The sequence below is a fragment of the Sphaeramia orbicularis genome, chromosome 5 (assembly GCF_902148855.1).
Source record: "Sphaeramia orbicularis chromosome 5, fSphaOr1.1, whole genome shotgun sequence".
Classification (NCBI taxonomy): domain Eukaryota; kingdom Metazoa; phylum Chordata; class Actinopteri; order Kurtiformes; family Apogonidae; genus Sphaeramia; species Sphaeramia orbicularis.
Window position 1 is genome coordinate 36,752,827 of NC_043961.1, and position 23,093 is coordinate 36,775,919.

The 23,093-nt window shown below is 37.3% G+C and overlaps 1 protein-coding gene across 1 annotated transcript; it reads right to left on the reverse strand.

Moving 5' to 3' along the window:
• On the reverse strand, window positions 1–23,093 carry LOC115418881 (calcium/calmodulin-dependent 3',5'-cyclic nucleotide phosphodiesterase 1B). The gene is made up of 14 exons (XM_030133412.1): window positions 22,924–23,093; window positions 20,943–21,056; window positions 19,728–19,910; window positions 19,262–19,328; window positions 19,013–19,129; window positions 18,511–18,651; window positions 13,339–13,439; window positions 11,660–11,785; window positions 8,743–8,844; window positions 8,400–8,520; window positions 4,701–4,782; window positions 3,279–3,396; window positions 1,102–1,238; window positions 1–477 (listed from the first exon to the last, which is right to left on the reverse strand). The coding sequence occupies exons 1-14, from the start codon at window positions 22,974–22,976 to the stop codon at window positions 380–382; spliced, it is 1,560 nt and encodes a 519-aa protein (XP_029989272.1). The 5' UTR covers window positions 22,977–23,093; the 3' UTR covers window positions 1–379.

Here is a 23,093-nt window from a genome sequence, read left to right on the forward strand (position 1 = left end):
CCATAGTTTATTGCACGGTTACTTGATGGTGTACAGTATAAACTACAAAAAGTAAAATGCTCTTACAGGTGTTTAGGTGGCAAATTAAATTACTGCTCTAGACTATACTGTATAACATGGCCAGCATGTACACTGTTTAAATTATCTTTGTATACTACATTTAAAATAAGACATGAGGACAGTTTTCTGTGATTACGCAGCATCTCGTGTGGGAAGATGATCTTAACTTTCCTCCTCCACCTCAGTTGTCACCATCCTGTTTTTCTAACAGTTATAAAAAAAGCATTGTGTTTTCATCATAAACAGTGACTCAATGCTAAAGTCATTTTACCTTTATAGATATCCTATTAAATAACACATGTCACAGATGAAGTCCTGTCTACTGTGTTGTAGCTTTAGTGGAGTCTTGAAGAGATTTTTCTGACAGCTCCTCGTGTCTGGATCTTGCCTCTTTTGTCACACTGGAATCTGAAAATCCTGGAGGATATTAAAAAAATTGGAAAAGACATTGGAAAATGTTAAACTGAAAAGAAAACAATATCTGTATCTGGTAATTAGTCTATGAGATCACTCAAAAATAAATAGAGATAATAAATCAGATCAGGGAGATTGAGAATTTTATAGCACAAGCTGGAAAAACTTTATTCAAAATCAGTCACACATCTGGAGAAAAAGGTGTTAACCATATTGTTTCATAGGTGATCATTTAAGATAAGATAAGATAAGATAAGATAAGATAAGATAAGATAAGATAAGATAAGATAAGATAAGATAAGATAAGATAAGATAAGACTATTGATCCCACTGTGGGGAAATGTCACAGTTAACAGTAGCAACATACAACAAGAAAGTGCATCAGAAAAAGATAGGTAGAAAAACTACAAATGAGTGAAAGATGAAATATAAAAGAAAAATAATACATTTGGTACATATAGAAATATTTATATTAATCTAATTCAAATTAAATAAATATTTCAAGTCTCAGTTAATGAAATAGAGAGTGAAAATGACTAGAGGTAAGAATAACTACGTATGTATGTCTAGTTAATTTCTGAACAATATTAACATGCGTCACAGTGTATTTTTGGATGAATGTCGTACCATTGGAGCTAGTTTCTTTCCATTTGAGCTTGTTGTCCTCAGTGTGTCGTGTCCAAGTGGAGCGGAAGCTCACCAGCTCGGCTGTGATGTGGGCGAGACTCCACTGCAGACCTCTGGAGCTCTCCTTCCAAAGATTACTGTTGAGAAATAACAGAGCTGTCATAAGAGCTCATGTTTCTAGTTTTACCCTAAGTTTCTGGCAAACAAACCTGTTTCTATATCAAGATGTTTAGGTATTTTAAGAATTTTTGCGTCTGTGCTATTAAATAGTGGTTCATAGGGGGACCAGTACTGCTGGACTGCACTTAAAATTACTTAGACAAGAGGAACTGTTAATAATCATAGTACTTGGAGCAAAAAAAAATGTCTCGGAAACAAAATACACTGTTGCCCATAAAGCTGGAATAAAATATTTTTACATCTTCTCATGAACTGATAGTGACAATGTGATTTATTTTTGATAGATACATTTTATCTTGGACTCAGTATGTAATTATTGAACCTGTTCAAAGGTGATGTGTATAAACAGGAATAAAAAGAGGAATGTGTCTGAAAACAAAATGATTCCAACTTTATGGGCAACAGTGTGTGTCTTAATTATTATGATATACCTGATCTGCATCTGTATATCATGGCAACATTTACTGAAAAGGTTTTCAACTGCATTTAGGTCATTTCTGTGTGAATATGTTTCACTTTCTGGTCCTAGACAGCTGGACTAAGGAGTATGTGGCTCTGAAAACCTAAAGAATAGGTGACATCGAGCTGTAACATTACTGGAGGATTAAACATTCGACTCAAGGTGCCAGTTTTTGGACCCCGTAGCCAGTCAGAATGGCTTCTTCTCTATTTCGTGATTGGACACTTTTCCTTAGGTTGTGGCCTTAAGTGGGATACAGATTCTTTCAGGACTCCAGAATTACCAGAAAGTAGATGTTTATCCACAGGTAACAAAGTTTACTCTGTCCCAAGTATCACGTCTCAATGTAGTCTAATCCAGTGGTGTAGTGGTCCCTGGAGAAATGGGTCTACTCTCAATTTTTGCCTATTTTTTTAAGTAGCCCAGAAATATGCCCTGTTTTAGAAACAGTGGCATGTAAGACTATTCTATTTAGTTTACTCAAATATCCGTCAGTAGTATTTGCTCACTGTTATAAAATTATCATGACTTGATCAGGAGCAATTTGTAGGTTTTACTGGTTACACAAGCAACTGCATGAATGTAAATGTATTCAACATGAGGCGAACATAGAATAACGTTAGCCTTTCATAACATTAGCCTTTCATAACATTAGCCTTTCATAACGTTAGCCTACTCACACAGTTTAACTATTGGCGACAGCATCAGTTCTCTAAATGTGCAGTCATGTGGCCAGTAGTTTAACAGTGACTCATTCTGAAACCACCTTAAAACTTACCACATAATTTTGTATTCCATGAAAGTAGGTTCTCTCGATATGTGTCACTCACTTGAAAGACGTTTCTCGTTCACATTTCCAATAACCGTGTATCTTTCAATGAAATGTGCAGTGACCTGTCAGTCACCTGGGGTGATGCTGGCAGCTGAGGTGTCCAATCAGGTTCCAGAGGTGGCTGGCGCTAAATTACCAATATTTTCCTCGGCATGACCTACCCTACTCTGCCTCTGATTGGCTCATCAGTCCTCATGCCTAAAGTTAACCAATCTAATCAGTGAATGTACCCAGTACTAGCCAATTAGAGACAGAGTAGGGTGGGTCAGGAGAAATTATAGGCTATTTGGCTATTGGCTCAGATACTACTGAATGGTGCACATCGTGGGGATTTAGAAGTGAGTATATGCAATGCTGACTGAAAAATTAGTAGGTATACACCATATACCCTGGACCACACCACTGGTCTAATCCACATTTGGGTTTTACACAAACACTTTAGTTTAACAGAGTGTGACACCAAACACCCCTTGGCCATTCGGCTGCAAAGGTAATACAGGGCAGCAGGTGACTAGTGGTTAAGTAGTTGTGTGGCGGGTTTGCAATGTGCTGTCACGAGTTTGAATCCTGCAGGTAAAAGTGTTAAATTTGTCAAAAAATGCAGGTGGACTTTAGCCAAATATTAAAATTGAAAACATTATCTACAACATTAAACTGCTGTATTCATATGGTCTTGTGTCCCTCCAGTCTTGTAGATGCTCTTACCTGTGTCTGTTGCAGGGGTCAGGTGGACCTGGGTTCTCCTCCACTAATGGGATAACAATCTTTTCAGCCATGTCCGTCAGCAGAGAGAATGTAGGGTACACAATGAAGTCTATGAAACCTGCCACAGCAAACATAAGCTTATTACTACGACATTAAACATGTTTATAAAGTGATAGCTTGCAGAAGTGTAAAACTATGAGCAGTCAGTAGGGGAGAATGGGGTTTGTTGTCACAATTTTGACTCATTTGTGAATATCTCATGATCAACATAGAATAGTCATTCCTACATTGCAGTCAAGCTTAAAGTCTTGGATTGTAATAGGCATCCCTTTCATTCTTTTAACTTATTTTATCAGTGATTATTCAACCATCAAAAACACTCTGACACATTCCATGTGTTTACATGACAACTTTTATTCCTGGTTTAAACTGATTAAAGGTTAGATCCTATTTCAGATGCCCATGTAAGCACCTTATTCCAGTTGAAAAAGAAAAGTTCGGATTAAATTTAAACCCGATTAAAGTCACTGGTTTAATTCACTTTTGAATCCGGTCTAAATTATTCCTCGGACATGTAAACCCTTTATTCCATTTGGACTTTATTCCTTCCATTCTGCACATGCTCGTTGTCTTGTCTTGTCTTGTCGCGATGACACACACATTCTGCACTGGCGGAAGAATAGGCAATGCAGTCTAGTCAACCCAAACCGTTCCAGTGCGCTATTCTGATGGGATCTACCAGCTTCTAAAAGCCTGAAGGAATAGTTCACCACCTGTTTTTTATTAATTCATTTGTCATGCACTAATGAGTTTGATAAGTGGGCAAAACAGTTTGCACTGCAGTGCACCTATTGCCTTGTTCTCGCAGCCCTTCCATTAGCTTAACTTAGCCTAGTTTAGCATAATTGCTTCATTCCTATGGTCAGACGTAGCCAGGCTTTTATAGGTGAGTCACACACTATGGGGTTGGTTGTCCCATATTATTTCAATAGGAAATAAGGCTATATACATTTACTCTGTTCCCAGTTCTGGTCATTTCACCACTAATATTTTGTGACTGCGCCCCCTGTTGACTTAGATATGATGAGTGTGACAACCAACCCTTGTGACAACCAACCCCACTCTCCCCTACACTAACAGCACGATGGCACTGGTCTGCTTGTTGCATTTGCATGGCCAGGCAAACACACACGTGTTTTCAGTGCTATTTTTAGTCTGAGCACAATGATTTGTTCTATCATACCTGGGAGCAGCTGTGAAACATACAGGCTTTTTTTAACACTCATTTGTGCAATGTTTAATTTTTTTTTTAGCTTCACTAAGCATGAGATTAACAGTAAGGAATTAAAAATGTAGAGGAAATTGCTGCTTACAAATGAACTCAGTAGTAGCAGATTTTGCAAAGTGTTTGGTGATACATACCAATCTGGGACTCAGCTACCAGCGTACTTTTTCGATCACACAGAGGAGAGAAGGGCAGGCCGAGCTCCGCCTCTCTATCACCCTCACAAAGATAGAAAGACAGAGAGAAGATATCTTAAAATGCCTCCCACATGCAGCCTGAAATAACTTTTAAGGTGTATTGATTTTCACTACCTGAGACCTTTAGAAAATATAATACCACAGAATGTTTTTACATCACAATACAAACGTGAAGAAGCTTTTACTGAGAGCTGATATTCACATTTAAAGACATTAAAGCTGCCCCGCGCCTCCTTTATTTCTCCATGCAGTGGAAATAGACAACAGAAACACAAGTTTTTGCGGTATTTCCACTAAAAAACTCAATGTTCTATCCTCTTACACCGGCTTATTCTTGCTCAGTCTGGTAAATCTGATGAAAATACTGTAATGACATTTCAAGTAGGTGGCACAAAGTATGATTGACAATTTCTTGTTTTCTTGCAAGAATCCAGACATCACAACATAAATGCTTCCTACACTTGATTGGATGATTGCATCTCTTGCTGAGCTGCTTTTGTTCAGGAAAAACAAAAACAAAACAAAAAAACATGACAAAAGTCGTGAAAAGGTTGTATAGTTATCATCACAGATATCTTTAAAACACATTACTCATCCTGGGAGACTGGGGGTATTGTACAAACATAAGTTTTAATCACCCAAAAATAACATCAACCTGTTAGTTTTATCCCTGTTGCTATGGGAAACAGTGTTAAATGCAGCACCGCCTTAAACCTATGTCATCTTAAATATGCTAAATCTAAACTCTGGTTTTAAGAATAGTGAGGGTTTAGGTTTGGTTTAAAAGGATGAAAAAATTAGGTTCATATATGTTGATTTTGATGAGCTGGCCCTCTTGGATCATCTCACTACTAAAATTCCTGACACTGAATTAGCTCTTGGCCGTTTTTGCAAGCCTTTTAACACAATAGTTGATAAGCACACAACCTTTAGAAATATTGAGTATAAAATAGGTCAAGTCTCTGGTTCTCAGCAGAAATTCCATCCTTACACAGAGACAGAGACAGAGAGAAAGAAATAAAGCCTGGATTCCTGCCAGGCCTGGCTTGCTTTTCAGCAGCTTCAAATATTTTCCTTAGCTTCAATAAAATAGGCAGAATAATTATATTTGTTTTTAATTCCCTTATCACATTAAAATCCAGCAAAATCTTCAACAGCAATGCATTCCCTTAACTGTCAGTCTTTTGTCTCATTTCTGCGACAGATTTGTGTAGATTTTCATACCCGTGCGTCTGTTGGTATCCCCTTTGATTAAACTCATTTTATGTTACAGCTGTAGCTCTAGTTTTATATAATGTCCTGTGAAAAGCCTATGTTTTTATCATCAACTACGTCATATACAACATAACTGTACTTTTAACTTGTTAGTTTTGACTGATGCTCAAAACATCTGATTTCAACTATCAGCCTACTCTTAAATTATACCTCCTTGCAAATATTCTAGAATGACTATTGAATGATCAGATTAAACCATTTCTGTTAGTACATTTTATTCTATATATACATTGTTGGGATGTTAAAGAAAAGCTTATTACTATCACCTCTTGTTTTAAATGACATTAACATGACTTTGGAGAAAATGAAAGAAAATTAAAGTTTAATCCTGCTGATCATATATCTCTTCTAGAAAAGCCTCAACACTTCGGATTTGATAGTTTTGCTTCCATGTGGCTTCAGTGTGACTTAACCCATAAAGACCCAGTGCTACTTTTATGGCAATTCCTGATTTATCACTATTTATTTTAATATTATCCACTGTATGTAGCTTTTTTTTCCAGTGAAAATGATGTATTTTACTATATTTAATTCACTGATCATCTATATGATCATAAAAAGCTCAAATTAAAGTTGAGGGTTATTATGTCAAAAACTGAGGAAAAGGTGTTTTTGTCAGCAAACTATATCATTAACTGAACATAAACCAAGTATGTCCATCTACTGTCATTGATCAAACTCCACGGCTTTTACTGGTGAATCAAGATGATAGTGTTTCAATATTCACTACGGAGCCTCTGAACGTCCAAATGGGTCATATCTGATGACCGTGAAAAGATGAGAAACTGCATTTTACCTCAGTCATTTACATGTATTGATAGGATTAATGGAACAACAGGTATTAAACAGTTTAGATCAGTAAATGGTTTTGGTTGTCGGCTGCTGTTTGGATCCTTATGGGTTAATAAACAGAAAGCAGTGTGTGACTACTTCGTTCATTCTTTATACAGATGATACTGTCTCTTCTGTCTAATAAACATCTCTATGCTGATGACACCATATTATTCTCTAACGTGGATGTATATTCAGCTGTATAATTCATCCAAACTGTTATGCTGATTGAAAAACTCTTCTTCTGTGATTATGAATAAATTCTTCAAGTAGATAAAACTGAATCTGTTTTTCTCCAGAGGCAAAAAAAATTGATTGTGATGATCAGTTCATTTCCAATAAAAGTAGAAGAAATATTGAAAGGGTCACAGGCTACAAATATCTTCGGGTCTGGATTTTCTCTACATTAGAAATAGGAGCTAATGTAGGTAATTTTCTTATCAGCCTTGGACTATGATGATGTTCTATATGTATATATCTCAGCTGCAATGAACACTGTTTTTCACTGAGAATAATCAACAGTGATACTTATCTGACGAGGTGAAAGGGTTAGGTTTTATATATAAAATGATTACTATATTGTGTACTCCCTACATCACATCACTACTGTCTATAAATGTGGGTTCTTATCATACATGTGTAAATGAGTCATTATGTTCAGCTTATTTTTTTTTACTGCAATAGGAAAATCTAGTTTTAGTCACTGTCCACCTGCAACTTGGTCCACATTATGTACAGAAACTTACTTCATTTCATTCCTTTGCTTAGAGCATTTTGTTTGTCTAGCTTTTTAATAACTGCAGTTATTCTTTAGGTTCCTCTTCTCGCTAAACAAAACATTCTGAATCAAAATGTAGGTCAAATGAATGAACGTCATTCGGTTACAGAGCCTTGTTTCAGATGTTGCACTGCATTGCAAACTTTTAAGTTGAAAACCTAACGTCATACTTCTTGGTAGTTCTTCTCAGTTCAACCACCAAGAAGAAAGATTACTTGGCAAATGAGAACCTACACAGACATCTAACATCACACTGTAAATCTGAGGGATCAGATCAGAAAAATGAATGAAACAAGACACAGATACATGAAACGCCTCTCTGTTGCTGTTTTTCACACTCTGATCTTGTTGAAAACAAGACACAGATGATTCATTTCAAAAACTGTTAAGATAGTAGTTGCCTCTCAACCATTTTGGCAAAGTTTCACCGAGACGATAACAATTTAAAATAGAAAACCGCAGGAGTAGGTTCAACATGAAACAACAGCAGAGAGCAGAGTTCACATCACCTGTTGGAACACCAACAGAAAAACGCTGAGACATAAGAACTGAAATATGAAATGAACTGATGAAAAATGAAGTCTAACTGCAGATAAAAGCAGAATATAAACAGGTGCTTAACTCACTTTTATGGAAATACTGTATAGATACACATTTTTATGTTTGCTCTTTATTTGTAAGTAAATGAGCTGAAATCAATGAAGAAAACAAAAAAAAAAAAACTATTGTCTTCTCAGATCTATTATGGTTCCTACCTGCCTAAAAAACTCTTCCATCAAGGATTTGGTCCAACGTGAATGCAGTGCCCAGGGCTTGGATGGATGGCTTATGTCAGCTGTGTGGAGTAACAGAGACAGTGCTTTGGGCTTGTCAATCCTGTTGGAGAAAGCGTAATGCACTAGTTGTTGCTGAGTTGTGCCTCAAGACCACAGTACTGTATACTCAGTGAACAGACAAATCTTAAAAGCAGACTAAGACACTGATATACTCGACCCTTTGTGCAAGACATTTAATCAGCCGAATCTGCTTTACACATTTATTCATTGGTTTTAAATTATGCATCAGAGCATGAACGACAGTGCAGGCCATTAGCATTACCGTTCTTGTTGCTGTATACATGATTTCATTGCTTTGACTTGGAGTAGGTGGGAGGACATGTCTGTGGACAACACCATCTCTATTACCAGCGATCGCAGTTCCCTGCAACGCAAGCAAACACACACATATATAGAGAGGGACATACAGTTATACACACTGGTTGACCTTGGATCATGTAAAAAAAAATGCATGAAGCAAAAAGGCAAGCAGGAAGACTCAATAGGGTTGTAACCTTCTTAGATTCCCTGATAGATTTTCCTGTTCCCATGGTAACACTGACTGCAAGAAAAGCACATTATACTGCTGGTGTTTATCTTCGGTGATATCCCCAAAGCTCTTCCATTTACCATGAAATATCGTCACATGATAGATTTATGATATAAGCATCTGCAGCCACCATATATCAGCTGTATAGGCGGCATGGACGCTTTCTCATCACAAACTCTTATCACTGAATTGTTTACATCCACTAGAAAATACAAGCAGGTGAAGTGAGCTGGTGCTATTTTTGTTTATCCTCCTGTGAGATCCAGGAAATGTCAGGAAAGACCAAATTTTTGCTTTTTTAATTAAATAATTGTCTATATTGGGAACATCATGATGCAACAAATTTTCAGATGCATTTTTAACAAGTGGTGCTAGGCACAACAAACCCTGTCCCTCACATGTTATAGCTTATTTTGGCATCGATCCAGCTGATGTCATCATGTCTATGCATGTGCTGATGTCAGCATAAAAACTGCATCTATATATGTCTATATAAGTTTGATGTAAATAGAAACAAAATTGATGTTTTTATAGACATTTGAAATTTCGCCCATTATAAGTAAATGAGAGAAAATAAGATTTTAAAAAATTCATTAAAAATGTGAACTTTGACCTACTTTTCCCAAAATTTAACCACATCTATTTTGGGTCACTGGCAATCTATAAACCCAATTTGGTATGAATTCAACCAAGAATGTTGCTGCTACAGACATTTGAAATTTCATCCATTATAAGTAAATGTGGAAAAAAAAAAGATTTTAAAAATTCATTAAAATTTTTTTTTTTAACTTTGACCTACTTTTCTCAAAATGTAATCAGATCAATTTTCGGTTACTGGTAATCTATAAACCCAATTTAGTATGAATTCAACCAATAGTTTTGCTGCTACAGTGTTTACAAACAAACAAACAAAGTGAACCAAAAATAATACCCCTTGCCTCCCCTTCAGGGGGTGGGGTAAAAAAAAATTATCCTTTACGTAGGACAGTGTTTTTTTTTGTTGTTGTTGTTTTTTGTTTAAAGCTGTGAAACTCTTGTCCACAAACGTGGACAGAAAACCTATAGCTGGGTCTTAGGAGGTTATCATGATTTTTTATTTTGTATCAAATACTGGATACTGTTCAGTGAGGAATGCATTCTGATCATTTTACCCCTTTTGCTCACATCTTGGACTGAGAAGAAGTGTTTGCTGGTAATTATCCAGTGTCAGTAACATGATCCTTTATTGATTATTAAAGTAGTAATGTAAGACCAGTAGTTCAGAGGTCAGGGTTAAGGGTGTGGTCATGGTGATTACCTTCACAAGGTCCTCTTTTGTCACTGTATCCCTCCCTCATCCTTGTGCCATTTGGAGGATCTCAAGCTGTGTTTCTCTATATTTACTCCATTTAAGATTTAGTTTTCTAGGGTGGAACTAATTCTGGATCTGCTCTTGTTTTTCCTTGAATACCCTTTTAAAGCCTGAGATGCTGCTTTTTTCATCTCTTTCTATTTTAGTAAGTGATTTTCCCAGAATGCACAAAAACAGAAGGTTAAAGGACTTTTTGCTTTAAATAAACATGTAGGTGTACAGGGCTGCAAGATTTCTGAGGAAAAAATATTTGCCATGAATGAGACATTTTAATGCAACATGTCTTTTCATTCGTATAATGGATTATTCAATGCTTTGACTGCTTCATGTGGTCCAAAAGCACTATGGCTAGCCACCTTTATGTACTTGTATTGTGTTGTCCTGTTGCATTTATTAATTTTAATCCTCTTATAAGCAGTAAACATAATAAAAAAAAATGACATAACTACATAAAACATGATATTGATCAAACCAAATGCCTAACTATTGTCACAGTAGTTGATTTATTTATTAAATTATCTGTTATTGTAATGACTTAGGATTACTTTGGGGAGCATTCTAAACAAAAACAAGTTTAAAGAAACTAAATCTAGCGTTTAATGTTAGTTGAAAGAGTCAAGATGTTCATGTTGAGAGAAAAATGGAGAGAAGAGGAACCTTTTCAATCAGATCTTCATTCACTAATAATTACCTCCGCCAAGGAGGTTATGTTTTTGCCAGGGTTTGTTTGTTTGTGTGTTTGTTTGTCTGTTTGTTTGTCTGTCCCTTAGTGTGCAACATAACTCAAAAAGTTATGGACAGATTTGGATGAAATTTTCAGGGTTTGTTGGAAATGGGATAAGGAAGAAATGATTAAATTTTGGTGGTGATCGGGGGTGGGGGGGCCCTCGGGGGTGGGGGGGCCCTCGGGGGGGGCGCAGACCAGAAAATTTCATCAAAAGCTGTCCATAACTTTTTGACTTATGTTGCACACTAACGGACAGACAAACAGACAGACAGACAGACAGACAAACAAACAAACAAACCCTGGCAAAAACATAACCTCCTTGGCATGGGGGGGCCCACGGGGGGGGGGGGGCACTGATCGGCCTTGGCGGAGGTCTGCGCTCTCCGAGTGCTTCTAGTTAGATATGCTATGAATAAATAAAAGTGTCTCTGAGTGAAACAAAGAGCTAAAAGAGATGAAAAGAGAAGAAAAGACTATCAATTTCTCATTCATTTACTAATAATTACATGCGCTCAGATATCTGTGTCTCTGATTAATATGAATTTTAGGTTTTAGAGGCTCTATCATCTTACATCCATTCCTCCCGTGACAAATTAACGAAGATGTTCATTTGGTCCTCCTGCAGCAGACGAAACGCTGCACTCAGGTGATGGCTCTCCTGTACCGACCGGTCGTTGTAGATCAGTGCAAATTCTGACCTGGCAGAAACACAGAGGCAATAACACAGGAGAAGAAACATAGATGAATACATGGAAATGCTTATAAAGTACATTTGCAAAGTGTGAAAAAGCGTGCCTCTCTTATGAGCAGTACGGGGCGAACGAGGTGCAAAGGAGATAAAGGGAGAGTCCTCAGGGTGTAATTTAAGTCCTATGACTGTAGGTGTGTAATGATGATTTTAAAAGTGGTGAAGTGGGAGTGGAAGGTGATAAAAAGCTGGCACCATGTGGGTATTAATGACTCAATATAGCAAGTTAATTAACTCATTTCCCAATCAGACTTCCTGTGTCCACTCATTTGCATAATCTACTTTATTACACACTTAAAATAGGCAGCAAAGAGTATTGTGACAAGTTTTCCAGCTGTGATTATTATGAGGCTTAACATCCTCCACAGTAAACAAAATCGGTGTGTGTATATTACAGTGCACATCCCAGATTAAATTAACATAAGTAACAAAGTATTCCACTTCTTATAGATTTTATGGTGGAATAATCCCTTTGCTGCAGTTTTCCCAAAAAAGAACACATCCTAGAAAGCTAATATTTGTTTTAATTATCAGGGAAAAACAGACACCGTTGTGACATATTTATTTTTCTTGGGGCTTATTGCATCTGGATGTGTGGACTTAATGAGCAAATGTTCATTTACTAATGGTGTCACTGAAAGAATGTCTCTATTTGAAACCATTTAAATAACAGTGCATTTTTATTTATTATTGGAACCAGTAAAAACCATCTTATCTGTTGAAATGTGTCCAATTTCGTCGAACATTTCTAAAAGGCCATGCACTGAATCAGATTTTTTTATGCCAATGGAAATTATACCAGCCATTCACTTTTTCCATTTTCCCTGTAAAACCAATGATTATAAAAATGTTTCCAGGAAATCTCTGAGCAATTTCAAATGGCATATGGGTAATTACAATGACGCTTTGCGATCCAGTGGTACCGCATCATCTACAACCTCCATTCCATCTTCAGAGCTGTTAAGAGCTTCGTGCTGTACAACACAAAGCAGTCCATACTGACAGTCTTTGCATAAATGATAACAACTTGAACATACTGAGCACACAGATGGTCAGCGGAGTACACACTTTGGAGGGAGGAGCTTGTGAGTTTCCTCTGGATGGTCTGATAGTTTGATTAGAATCATTTGCAGAAATTGTGGCTGCTATTCTCTGTGAAGGTTTTCAAAGCCACCCAGCAAACCCTCACAAGATGAAAAAAGCTGCGGATTCAGTATCACATGTAATTTGATATGCGGACAAGCATCTTTGTTCTTAACTCCCAAAATAAAGCATGATGATGATGATGGGTGCCAAGAGACCGTGTACTTCAGCCTTCCTATGTGGAAAGTCCACATCTAAAAATACAGTGTTCCCTCCATGAAGATGTGTTTGCTTTAGATTGCACTCTTGCTCTCTGTCTAAAAGTGCACATCTCTTACTTTTTATTACCTCACAAGAGGATGAGGTTCGTATAGTCGGTGCTCATGGGTTAATATAACACAAAGCACAAAAAGAACTTACTTTGTGTGAATGTGAAAGTTGTTTGTTGTTCCTGTGTGTTCGTAGTCGTGGATGGCTGCAGCAAATAAAGATGCCATCACCTCAAGCTCTGTCAACCAGTGCTAAGTAAACACACACAAAAAAAACAAATATATGTAAGCAACAGGAAGGAAATTCTTTATATTTTATCTTTTTTTAATCTTTTTTTTTTAAGTAATTCACAGTAACAATACCTTATCAGTGATATAATGACTCAATAGAAACAACACATCCTTCTATAGGACCAAAGCAACAATTAAATGATGTTTTCCATTAGTTTAGTTTAGTTTATTTAGTTATCAGGGACATAAATACATTAATCTCAAAGAGAAGAGATGCTTTGCAGCAGAGTTAGCTACAAGCTACTGTCCATCTGCTGTCACTGGGTAGGTGCGCACACAATATAGAACATTTACATTACATGCAATACACAACTAACCTCAGCTCATAATTCCACTAGTTAAAAACTTCTATATTTAGTTGAATTTCATAAATTTCACATTGTTTCCTAAAAAGCAATTTCATTATATTCCATTCCTATAATGCAGGTTTTAAAATCATGTTTAAAAAGTCAATTTGTCTTAATTCATCAACCATTAAAAATATATTAAAAATATTTACCAGTGAACATATAACACTACTCTATATTAAAAACATGTCAGTGCATCTCATATTGGCACAGTCGGGAATTTACGATATGTTTTTTTTTTAATTTTGTGAATAACTATTCAGATCAACAGACAACTTCAAATTGTCCGGCAGCTGGTTCCTTTGTTTGATGGGTTTTAAAAGAAAAGGCCGACTGCACAAAGGCAGAACATCTTTTACGGATTACATAGTTTCTGTGCGCCATGGATCAAGAACTTTGGGTCGTTCGTTACGAACAAAGTTGAATAAATTTTGTTAACAGAGGTGAAGCAGTATTATAAATAATTTTGAAAAGGGCTTGTAAATTAGAGTATAAAATTAGATTGTCAAAACTTAGCATTTTGTGTTTGTTTAAGATGCTACAATAATGTTAGTGAAGGGCTTCTTTATCGAGTACTTTTAATGCCTGATTATAGGGAAACCTGAGTGGTTTGATTGTGGTCTCACTGACCTGAGACCAGCTGGACATACAGTAGGTCATGTGTGGAACAATTATGGCTGCATCAAGTGATAGACTATTTCTAACATGTCTAAATATGAAGATACTATATTTTACTAAATTGCATACTTTTTTATTATGTTTTTAAAACCCTAGAGTAGGGTCCAAATGCACTCTTAGGTATTTAATTTCTGTTACAATATTTAATTTGTCACCGTTTACAAAAATATTGGGCATGTTTTTGAGTTTGTTGGTCTTGGTAAAATACATTCCTACTCTTTTATTTATGTTCGGTGTCAGGCAAGAAGATTTTAGCCACTCACTTCTTCTCTCCATGGCCAGAGACAATTTCAGAGCCATGTGATCAGTGTCCTTCCCATGTATGTAGATGACAGTGTCATCTGCGTACATGATGATGCCTAAATCTTTGCACACAGAGGGCAGAGCATTAATGTAGATGGTGAACAACAGGGGCCCAAAAATTTACCCTTGGGGGACCCCTGTTGTGCAGGGCTTTAGAGGGGACAGATTGGTACCTCCGCCAAGTGTAACGGCGTTTGTCTGTCTGTCTGTTTGCTTGTTTGTTTGTTTGTCTGTTAGCAAGATAACTCAAAAAGTTATGGATGGATTTTCAGGAAATTTTCAGGAAATGTTGATACTGGCACGAGGAATAAATGATAAAATTTTGGTGGTGTTGGGGGGGGGGACTGATCTGCCTTGGAGGAGGTCTGCGCTCTCCGAGTGCTTTTCTAGTTATTTATTCATGCACATTGAACACAATCTGACAGGTACGATTTTAGCCACTGCAAAACATCAGAGGACAGATTATAATGAGAGAGTTTGGACAGGAGTACAGCAAGTCTTACCATGTCAAAGGCCTTTCTCAAGCCTAAAAACACAGCACGCACTATGCCTCCTTTGTCCAGGCTTGCTTTAATATTTTTTGTGAGAGCAGCAGCCTGCTTCAGTTGAGTGATTCACTCAAAAACTGAACTGCATGGAATGTAAAAAACTGTTACTATTAACACATTCTGTCAGTTGCTCTGTTATGACTCTTTCTACAATTTTAGAGACCGTAGGTATTATACTAATAGGTCTATAATTGCTAACTTCAGTTTTACTGCCAGATTTATAAACAGGGCTGTTTATAAAATGTTTGGGAATACACTGTCTTCAGTTGAGTTATAAACAATGTGAGTCATAGATGCTGTTAATGTCTCTCTGTGTTTTTTGATGAAAGAACAATCAAGTCCCCAGTAGTCTTTGGTTTTTGAATTTCATAAGGACAGTTTTATGTTATCTGTTTTAGCCGTGTCAGTGATTTTAAAGCTTAGCACGTCACCGTTAAATGTTATACCAGGTGTTAGACAGAGACAAGGGGAATGAGCAGTTTGTTGGTTAATTTCAATAACTGAAGCCAAAAAATAATTGCTGAATTGATTTGCAACTGTCAAACCATCATTAGCACTCATCCCATCTGTTTTGAGCTCTATTGTTCCACTTTTTGACCGCTCTCTACCACTCTCATTCAAGGTGCTTTTCACCTTACTGATCAAAACCGCATTAAACTTATTGTTTGTCAGTCAAAGTTAATTGTACACTGTTCTGTAAATATGGACTTGCACAGAGAACCAATAATCCTAATAAATAATCTGTAGACTTGTCTGAATAGGATTTAATAAAATTCCCACTAAAGTCATGAAAGTATAAATACTTTTACTATACCTGTATCCAGAAATCTCTATTTACTCTACTAGTATTTATTAACGTTATGATGACTTCTCAAAACAGGCTAGTTATGTTTGTCGGGATAGTTGACTATTCTCTCATTTTATATCACAACATGCTTCTGTCTTTCATCTCAATGGGATTTTATATGGTTAAATAAAAATGAATGAATGATAAATAATTCCAACACCAAGACGGAATGGATGGAACAAAGAATGCATGGAAAAGACAGATTTACAAAGTTATGAGTTTTACATAAGTGCAAAAGGTGTTGTCTGTTTAATGACATGTTAAATACCAGGAGAACTAATACTGACTTGAATAAATGCAGGTCATGGAATGTATAGGACTGGCAAACAGAAGAACCATAACACCGTCCTTTGGTTTCCGAACAGCCATTTAGATTTTTTTTTAGACCATTTTTGGACAAAAGGGGTGGAGCTACAGTGCCCTAGCAGTCTGTGGTGAGCTAATACCAAACACTAGCCAAACATTTACATGTACATTTATAAATCTTTCACTAGAAAGAACCTGAAAATTGATTGTATTGTAACGTGTAGACAGTGTTTTGAAGTAGATCTGGTACCTCTGAGACAAACATTCCTTTTTAGTACAACCTATTCTCTCATTAATTTCCAGAAATTCACATTTTGACCCAAGACCGTGTCTTGGAAACTACAGCCAAGCAGGATTTTTGACTTTATTTTTCTTTATTAGTGACTCAAACTTAATAAAGTTTCAATACTTTTATTCTGGAAGCATTTTACTTGTAGACCAGTGTTATTGGAACCTATTAAGCAGAATCCTAATGCAGCTGTCTGTCAGGTAAAAATGTGCTTTATTGAATAAACTAAAACTCTGCACGTTTGACATGAAACCCTTTACATCCTATACTCAAAGCTCTACACAGCAGACATCAAAACCTTCTTTTTGACCTGAGATATGATTAACTGAGGAAAAAATTAATTGATGGACCATCCAGTCACCAGGTTACAGGTTCCAAATAAAATAGATGAGACTGGAATGAGTGCTCGAAAACAAATTATTAACTTAGTATTTTTAGAGACAAATTCAGTCTAATGCCGCGTTTCCACTACGTGGTATCGGCTCGGCTCGGCTCAGCTTGACTCGACTCGGCCTTTTTGCGTTTCCATTACGAAAAAGGGCCTGGAATCTGGTACCCGGTACTAGTTTTTCGGTATCACCTCCGCCAAGGTTCCAGGACTGGGGACCAGATACTAAAATGTGACGTGTAAACACTACAGACCACTGATTGGTCAGAGAGTTGTCTCTGTGACCTGCCGTTTTAGAAAAAACAGATGCGGAAGTTTACAGTAAATATAGCAGTATGTTAATCCACATGATGACAGCCCGCACAACTACACCATGGTTTGTCGAGGAGATTCAGATGTAAAAATTCAGTATGAGCTTGACGAGACAGCACGCGACGAGCGAGTTTATCAGCGACTCTGAGCAGACAACACGGAAGTAATGCGTTGCATTGCTATGATGTCCAAGTACTGTAAAGTCTGTAGTATCCTGTAATGGAAACGGTCTCCAGGAATAGGACCTGGTACCCGAGTAGAGACGAGACGAGCCGAGTCGAGTCGAGCTGGTTCCACATAGTGGAAACGCAGCATAAGTCTGTAGGAACCAGGACTTTTACAAGCCAACTCAAGTGGCCATCAGTGGTATTACACCTTTAGGATATTTGCGTATTGGCTTCATTTTTGCTTCTTGGAAGTTCACTAGTTTTGCCAGAACAAGTGGATTATATTTTATCTTTCACAGCTTGTATTTATGTTTTGTTTTTTGTTTTATTTTTGGACCCATAAACCTGTACTGATATCTAGTAGTAGTTAATACAAACACTCCTCATGTTCCTGGACTGTAGGACACACACACACACACACACACACACTGTTCACATAGCACTTTATCCTTTGCACAAACTCACTCATCGCACAAACTCTCTAAACACAGCAATCTCCTTTGCACTGACTCCTTATGGAAATTTAAAGTGTTTTTTACTCTTGTGTTTTTACTTTTGTTGTTTTAAGTTTTTTTTAAGTTTGTGGATACTGCTGGAACCTGTACATTTCCCTATGGGATGAATAACGTGTCTGTCTGTCTGTCTAGTAAATGTGTAGTCTATATTGCCATCTCTGACTTGTAATGTGTAAAGCATGTTTTTACTTAACAAGTCAAACACTTAGAGTCTCCGGTAATATTAAAAGAAAGAATAAGATGTGTTTTTGATCTTGATCTTTCCATTTCATGGCCTTCTGATGAGATAAACCAGTTGACTAATGATAAGTACTGAGGCAGGTCGACTGTACCACGAGTCCAGATCGCAGCAGGAGGCAGTGTAGCGTCTGAGTCACATCTGCAGCGTGAACATGACTGTGGTAGGGGTTGTTGTATTTGCAGTATCCTCTCTCCAGTGCAGACAGGAATTCTGTCAAGCTCGAGATTGGGATCTGCAAAACACATAATGTAATCGTTAAATCTAAGGTTGTGTTTAGAAATCCAAGGTTCAAAAGTTTGTGTCAATAATCAAAAAGCTCAAACTATCTCAGTATTACAGGATTGTAATTAGGTTGTGTTTAGGACCGACGGGGCTTGCACACATTACTTTTGCAGCTCATTGTTCCTTCGCACAGCAGACATTTATAAATAAACCCATATGTCTGATTCTATCAACAAATTACAACACTTGTATTCACAAATGTTGAGTGTACAAGGTTAAAGAGTATGATTGCTTCCTTCCTGACATTCTTGTATAGCTACAAAAGCATATAATTAATACAAAAATGAAGGTAAAATCCATAATTGAAAGACCTTGAAACGGCTGTTGAGCTCGTATCTGGTGATCAGCTCAAAAAACAATGTGTGTAGTGCATGATCGGAGCTGGCAGAGTTCAGAGCAAACACGTCAAAGCTCCAGCGGTCAACATCCTGAGCAGAAAGAGACAAAAGTTACTGTATTATTGACACATACTTGCAGTGTGTATGTGAGCTCTTTGTGGTGTCCGATTTATTGCACAAACGCATTCAGCACGGTGAGATTTACGAGTAGACACGGCTTACCCTGAGGCAGTTTACGACCGCTGCAGGTTGGTCTGGCATGGCGGCTGTGTAGGCCCTCTTGAACATCCTGGAATAATGTAATGTTTATGTTGAGTTCAGTTAAAGTTCAGATGTTGACACTGTACAGCGAACTCGTCTCAGGAGCTGTTTATATAAATCCTCCAAAGTCCCCATCCCCTTTGGAAGGATGTTTTAAAGAGAAAAGGAGGCTAATTTTTCACATTGTGGTGTAGCTGTCTGTAATTTCTTTGGTTGTAATAGTAACACTATCTTACATTAGAGTTATAGTAGAGAGTTAAAATCAGTTATATACAATGGGTTTTTACTATTTGAGGTGGTGACGTAATTATTTCACCTATGTATTCTGTAGTTGCAGGACAGATAGATAGATAGATAGATAGATAGATAGATAGATAGATAGATAGATAGATAGATAGATAGATAGATAGATAGATAGATAGATCACCTCTCCACAAATATCCCAGCTTGCACTGCGTGTACGATGCTACGGAACTTGGGTTTCTCATCTGACCGTCGTACAGGTCGTCGGATCCTCTGGGTGAAAGTGGACGCCAACCAATCAGTGACCTCCGAGGGCACCCCATCTGATTGCAGCCGCTGAAGGTCGTCCTCTGTGTCCAAGCATTGCCTGAAAGGTACAACATAATTACAGGCAAAAACTGTGAAGCAGAAAGAATGTGCGCACTTAAGGGTCAAGCACTAGATGTGTAATTATCAAACCAAGTCATACAGGGTGGGGAAGCAAAATTTACAATTAACATTTAGTTGTTTTTTCTCAGCAGGCACTACGTCAATTGTTTTGAAACCAAACATATATTGATGTCATAATCATACCTAACACTATTATCCATACCTTTTCAGAAACTTTTGCCCATATGAGTAATCAGGAAAGCAAACGTCAAAGAGTGTGTGATTTGCTGAATGCACTCGTCACACCAAAGGAGATTTCAAAAATAGTTGGAGTGTCCATAAAGACTGTTTAGAATGTGAAGAAGAGAATGACTATGAGCAAAACTATTACGAGAAAGTCTGGAAGATACTATTAAAGAAGAATGGGAGAAGTTGTCACCCGAATATTTGAGGAACACTTGCGCAAGTTTCAGGAAGCGTGTGAAGGCAGTTATTGAGAAAGAAGGAGGACACATAGAATAAAAACATTTTCTATTATGTCAATTTTCTTGTGGCAAATAAATTCTCATGACTTTCAATAAACTAATTGGTCATACACTGTCTTTCAATCCCTGCCTCAAAATATTGTAAATTTTGCTTCCCCACCCTGTATAGTAGATTTTGATAATGATGATTAAAGATCTAAGAAGTACAAGTGCAGGTTGTTTTAGATATTGGTCAGTTTAGTTTAACATTCTCATTTGTGACATTTGTATATAATGTGGCATCTGATTATCAGTGTTTTGTGCATATTTAAAGGTCAGTGCTCCAGTTCTAATTTGTTTATTTCTCCATCACCTTTTTTTTTTTTTTTTCTTTTTAACATTATTTGTAATTTAGTCTTTGCTGCCTTTTTCAGCTAGCACCAAATACTTTCCCTGGACAGAACCCTTCGGTCTTGTGAATACAAACATGAAATGACACATAAGTCGATGAAAATCCAGTTGCTAGCTTGTGTTTTCCAATATCAAATTATTAAACTGTATTGTACCTTGTTCCGTCGAGATATACAGCCTCGAGCAGCGATGCAGTGACGTCCAGGTTCTTTTTTATTTCTTCAAAGTCCACATCTTTCTCCTCCAGCTGCTTCAGCATACTCCTCAACCTGAAAGAGAACATAATCATTTATTTGGACAGGATCAAAACCTCATAAAATGGGTGATGCCCTTGTTGAAAGCACTGGAAAGACGTTAAAATAGAAAATAACTGACAGAAGTAACGGGGGTGTGAAAAAGGGTCGAAGGCTGGAGCAATTTTACAGTGAAGTGTTTACAGCAATAAAAGTTATAGCTACAGAGGAAGGTCCATTTAAACAAAATGTGTGGTAAAAGGATTCTAAACAAGCTCTTAAAATAGCAGCGGCTTGTCATTGTCATGAGTGAGTGAGTGAGTTGATGCTTGACTGCTGAGAAAACAAAGTTTAAGAAGGGCTTTAACAACAAGCTACGAAATCCTTGTGAATGGAAAGAGTTTGTTTGGAAGTGAATTCAGTGCCAAGCTGTCCAAAGGAAGCCAATGGCAAAAGGGCATCATTAGTGCCAAATATTCCATGAGAGGAAAACTTCCCATGGTTGGGGTCTTATGTAACCCGTATTTTGTCGAAGGGGGCTTGGTGAAAAATGTTGAAATTTTGAAAGCTTTGGCTGGAGTCTGATCTCATCTGAGAACATGTTGCTCATTCTTGGTTTTGAAAGTTTTAATCAAATTATGATAGAGATCTGGTGGGAATGCATTAATCTCCTGCACTATAATAAAAAACAAATGCGTGACCCATATATCACTTCCAGTGCACCCCACCTGCAGTTTTTCAACATAATCTCATCCCAGTAATAAATCCAAATGCGCTCAAAGCCTTAAACATCCCAGATGAGAAACCTGACTTTGGGGTAACCTGATTTTCCCTCCATCTGACTGAGAGAGACTCACATTTCATATGATAACGCATTTGTACTGCATATGATTTCTTTAAAACATTATGCTGCCGTGACAGAATGATTGTGTACAAACGGTACCAGGCCACGCCATGGAGCCAACTCCTGGGGATGAGACGCTCACAGCTTTTCAAGTGTTTATCACGCTGGCAAGGGCTTTCAAAAGCTGTTGAGTCATAAAAATAGCATGCATCTGAATGCCACAGCTCCCTTTTAATCTCAAGTAATCTTCGTGATAACATAGTCTTTTTTGTTTCAACTCTTTGCACTAGAAGGGCCTTTGACAGGAGGTTTACAGGAAATATCTCGTCAAGTGCACTCATGAAACTTTGTTTATAGAGACAAATGACAAATTTTCTTTTGGCTCAGGCTGTGTTGAATCTACACACTGAATAGGACCGTCCTTACAAAGTGTCCACGGCAGTCTGAAAGGTTTTCAATGTTAAATCAGCTTTGTCCGCACAGGTTTTATGTTAGATATAGATATAGATATCAATGATGTTCACAAATTGTCGGAAGAGAAACGAGTCTGATTCTCATGAAAAATGACACTACACAAGTGGGTTAACCAAAACAAAACCACATGACCTATCACCCTCCCCAGCTCATTTCCCTCTTACAGCAAAAGTATGAGTAAGACAAGTGTTCACACAGCTACTTATAGTGACAAGTGTTTGTTCACATGGAGCCAATAAAATCTTAATGAACTTTAAAATGTACATGTCAATTGTCTTCCTCTTTCAAAAGGTAAGAGTGCATTTGTTAATCATTACTTTGCATTGTTTACTCATCACTGTAGAAATATGTCAAAACGGCTACATTATCACTCATTGGTGTGTCTGTCAGGATGTTATTTTGAGTCATATGTTTCCATTGCTGCAAAACAAGAAAACAACTCCTACATCTAAATAAACCCTTCCACTGCTTTACTAATGTTAAAGATGCTGCATATTCTACAGTTGTATTCGTGCTGTCAGAGAAAAGCTCAAATTGTGGGTGACTAACTATGCTGTAAACTGTAATTTTAACCCCCTGCCTTACCTAGAGATGGGGATCTGCAGCCGTTTCTTACGGATTCGCACCAGTTCAGCCATTCCACACTCAAGCTATGCTCTAATGGACCCCAGAGTTCAATAAAAAACAATAAAAGAAAAAAAAAGGTAAATTGTTGAAAAGCAATAAGTAAGCAGAAAAGTTCTCCCAACCACCAA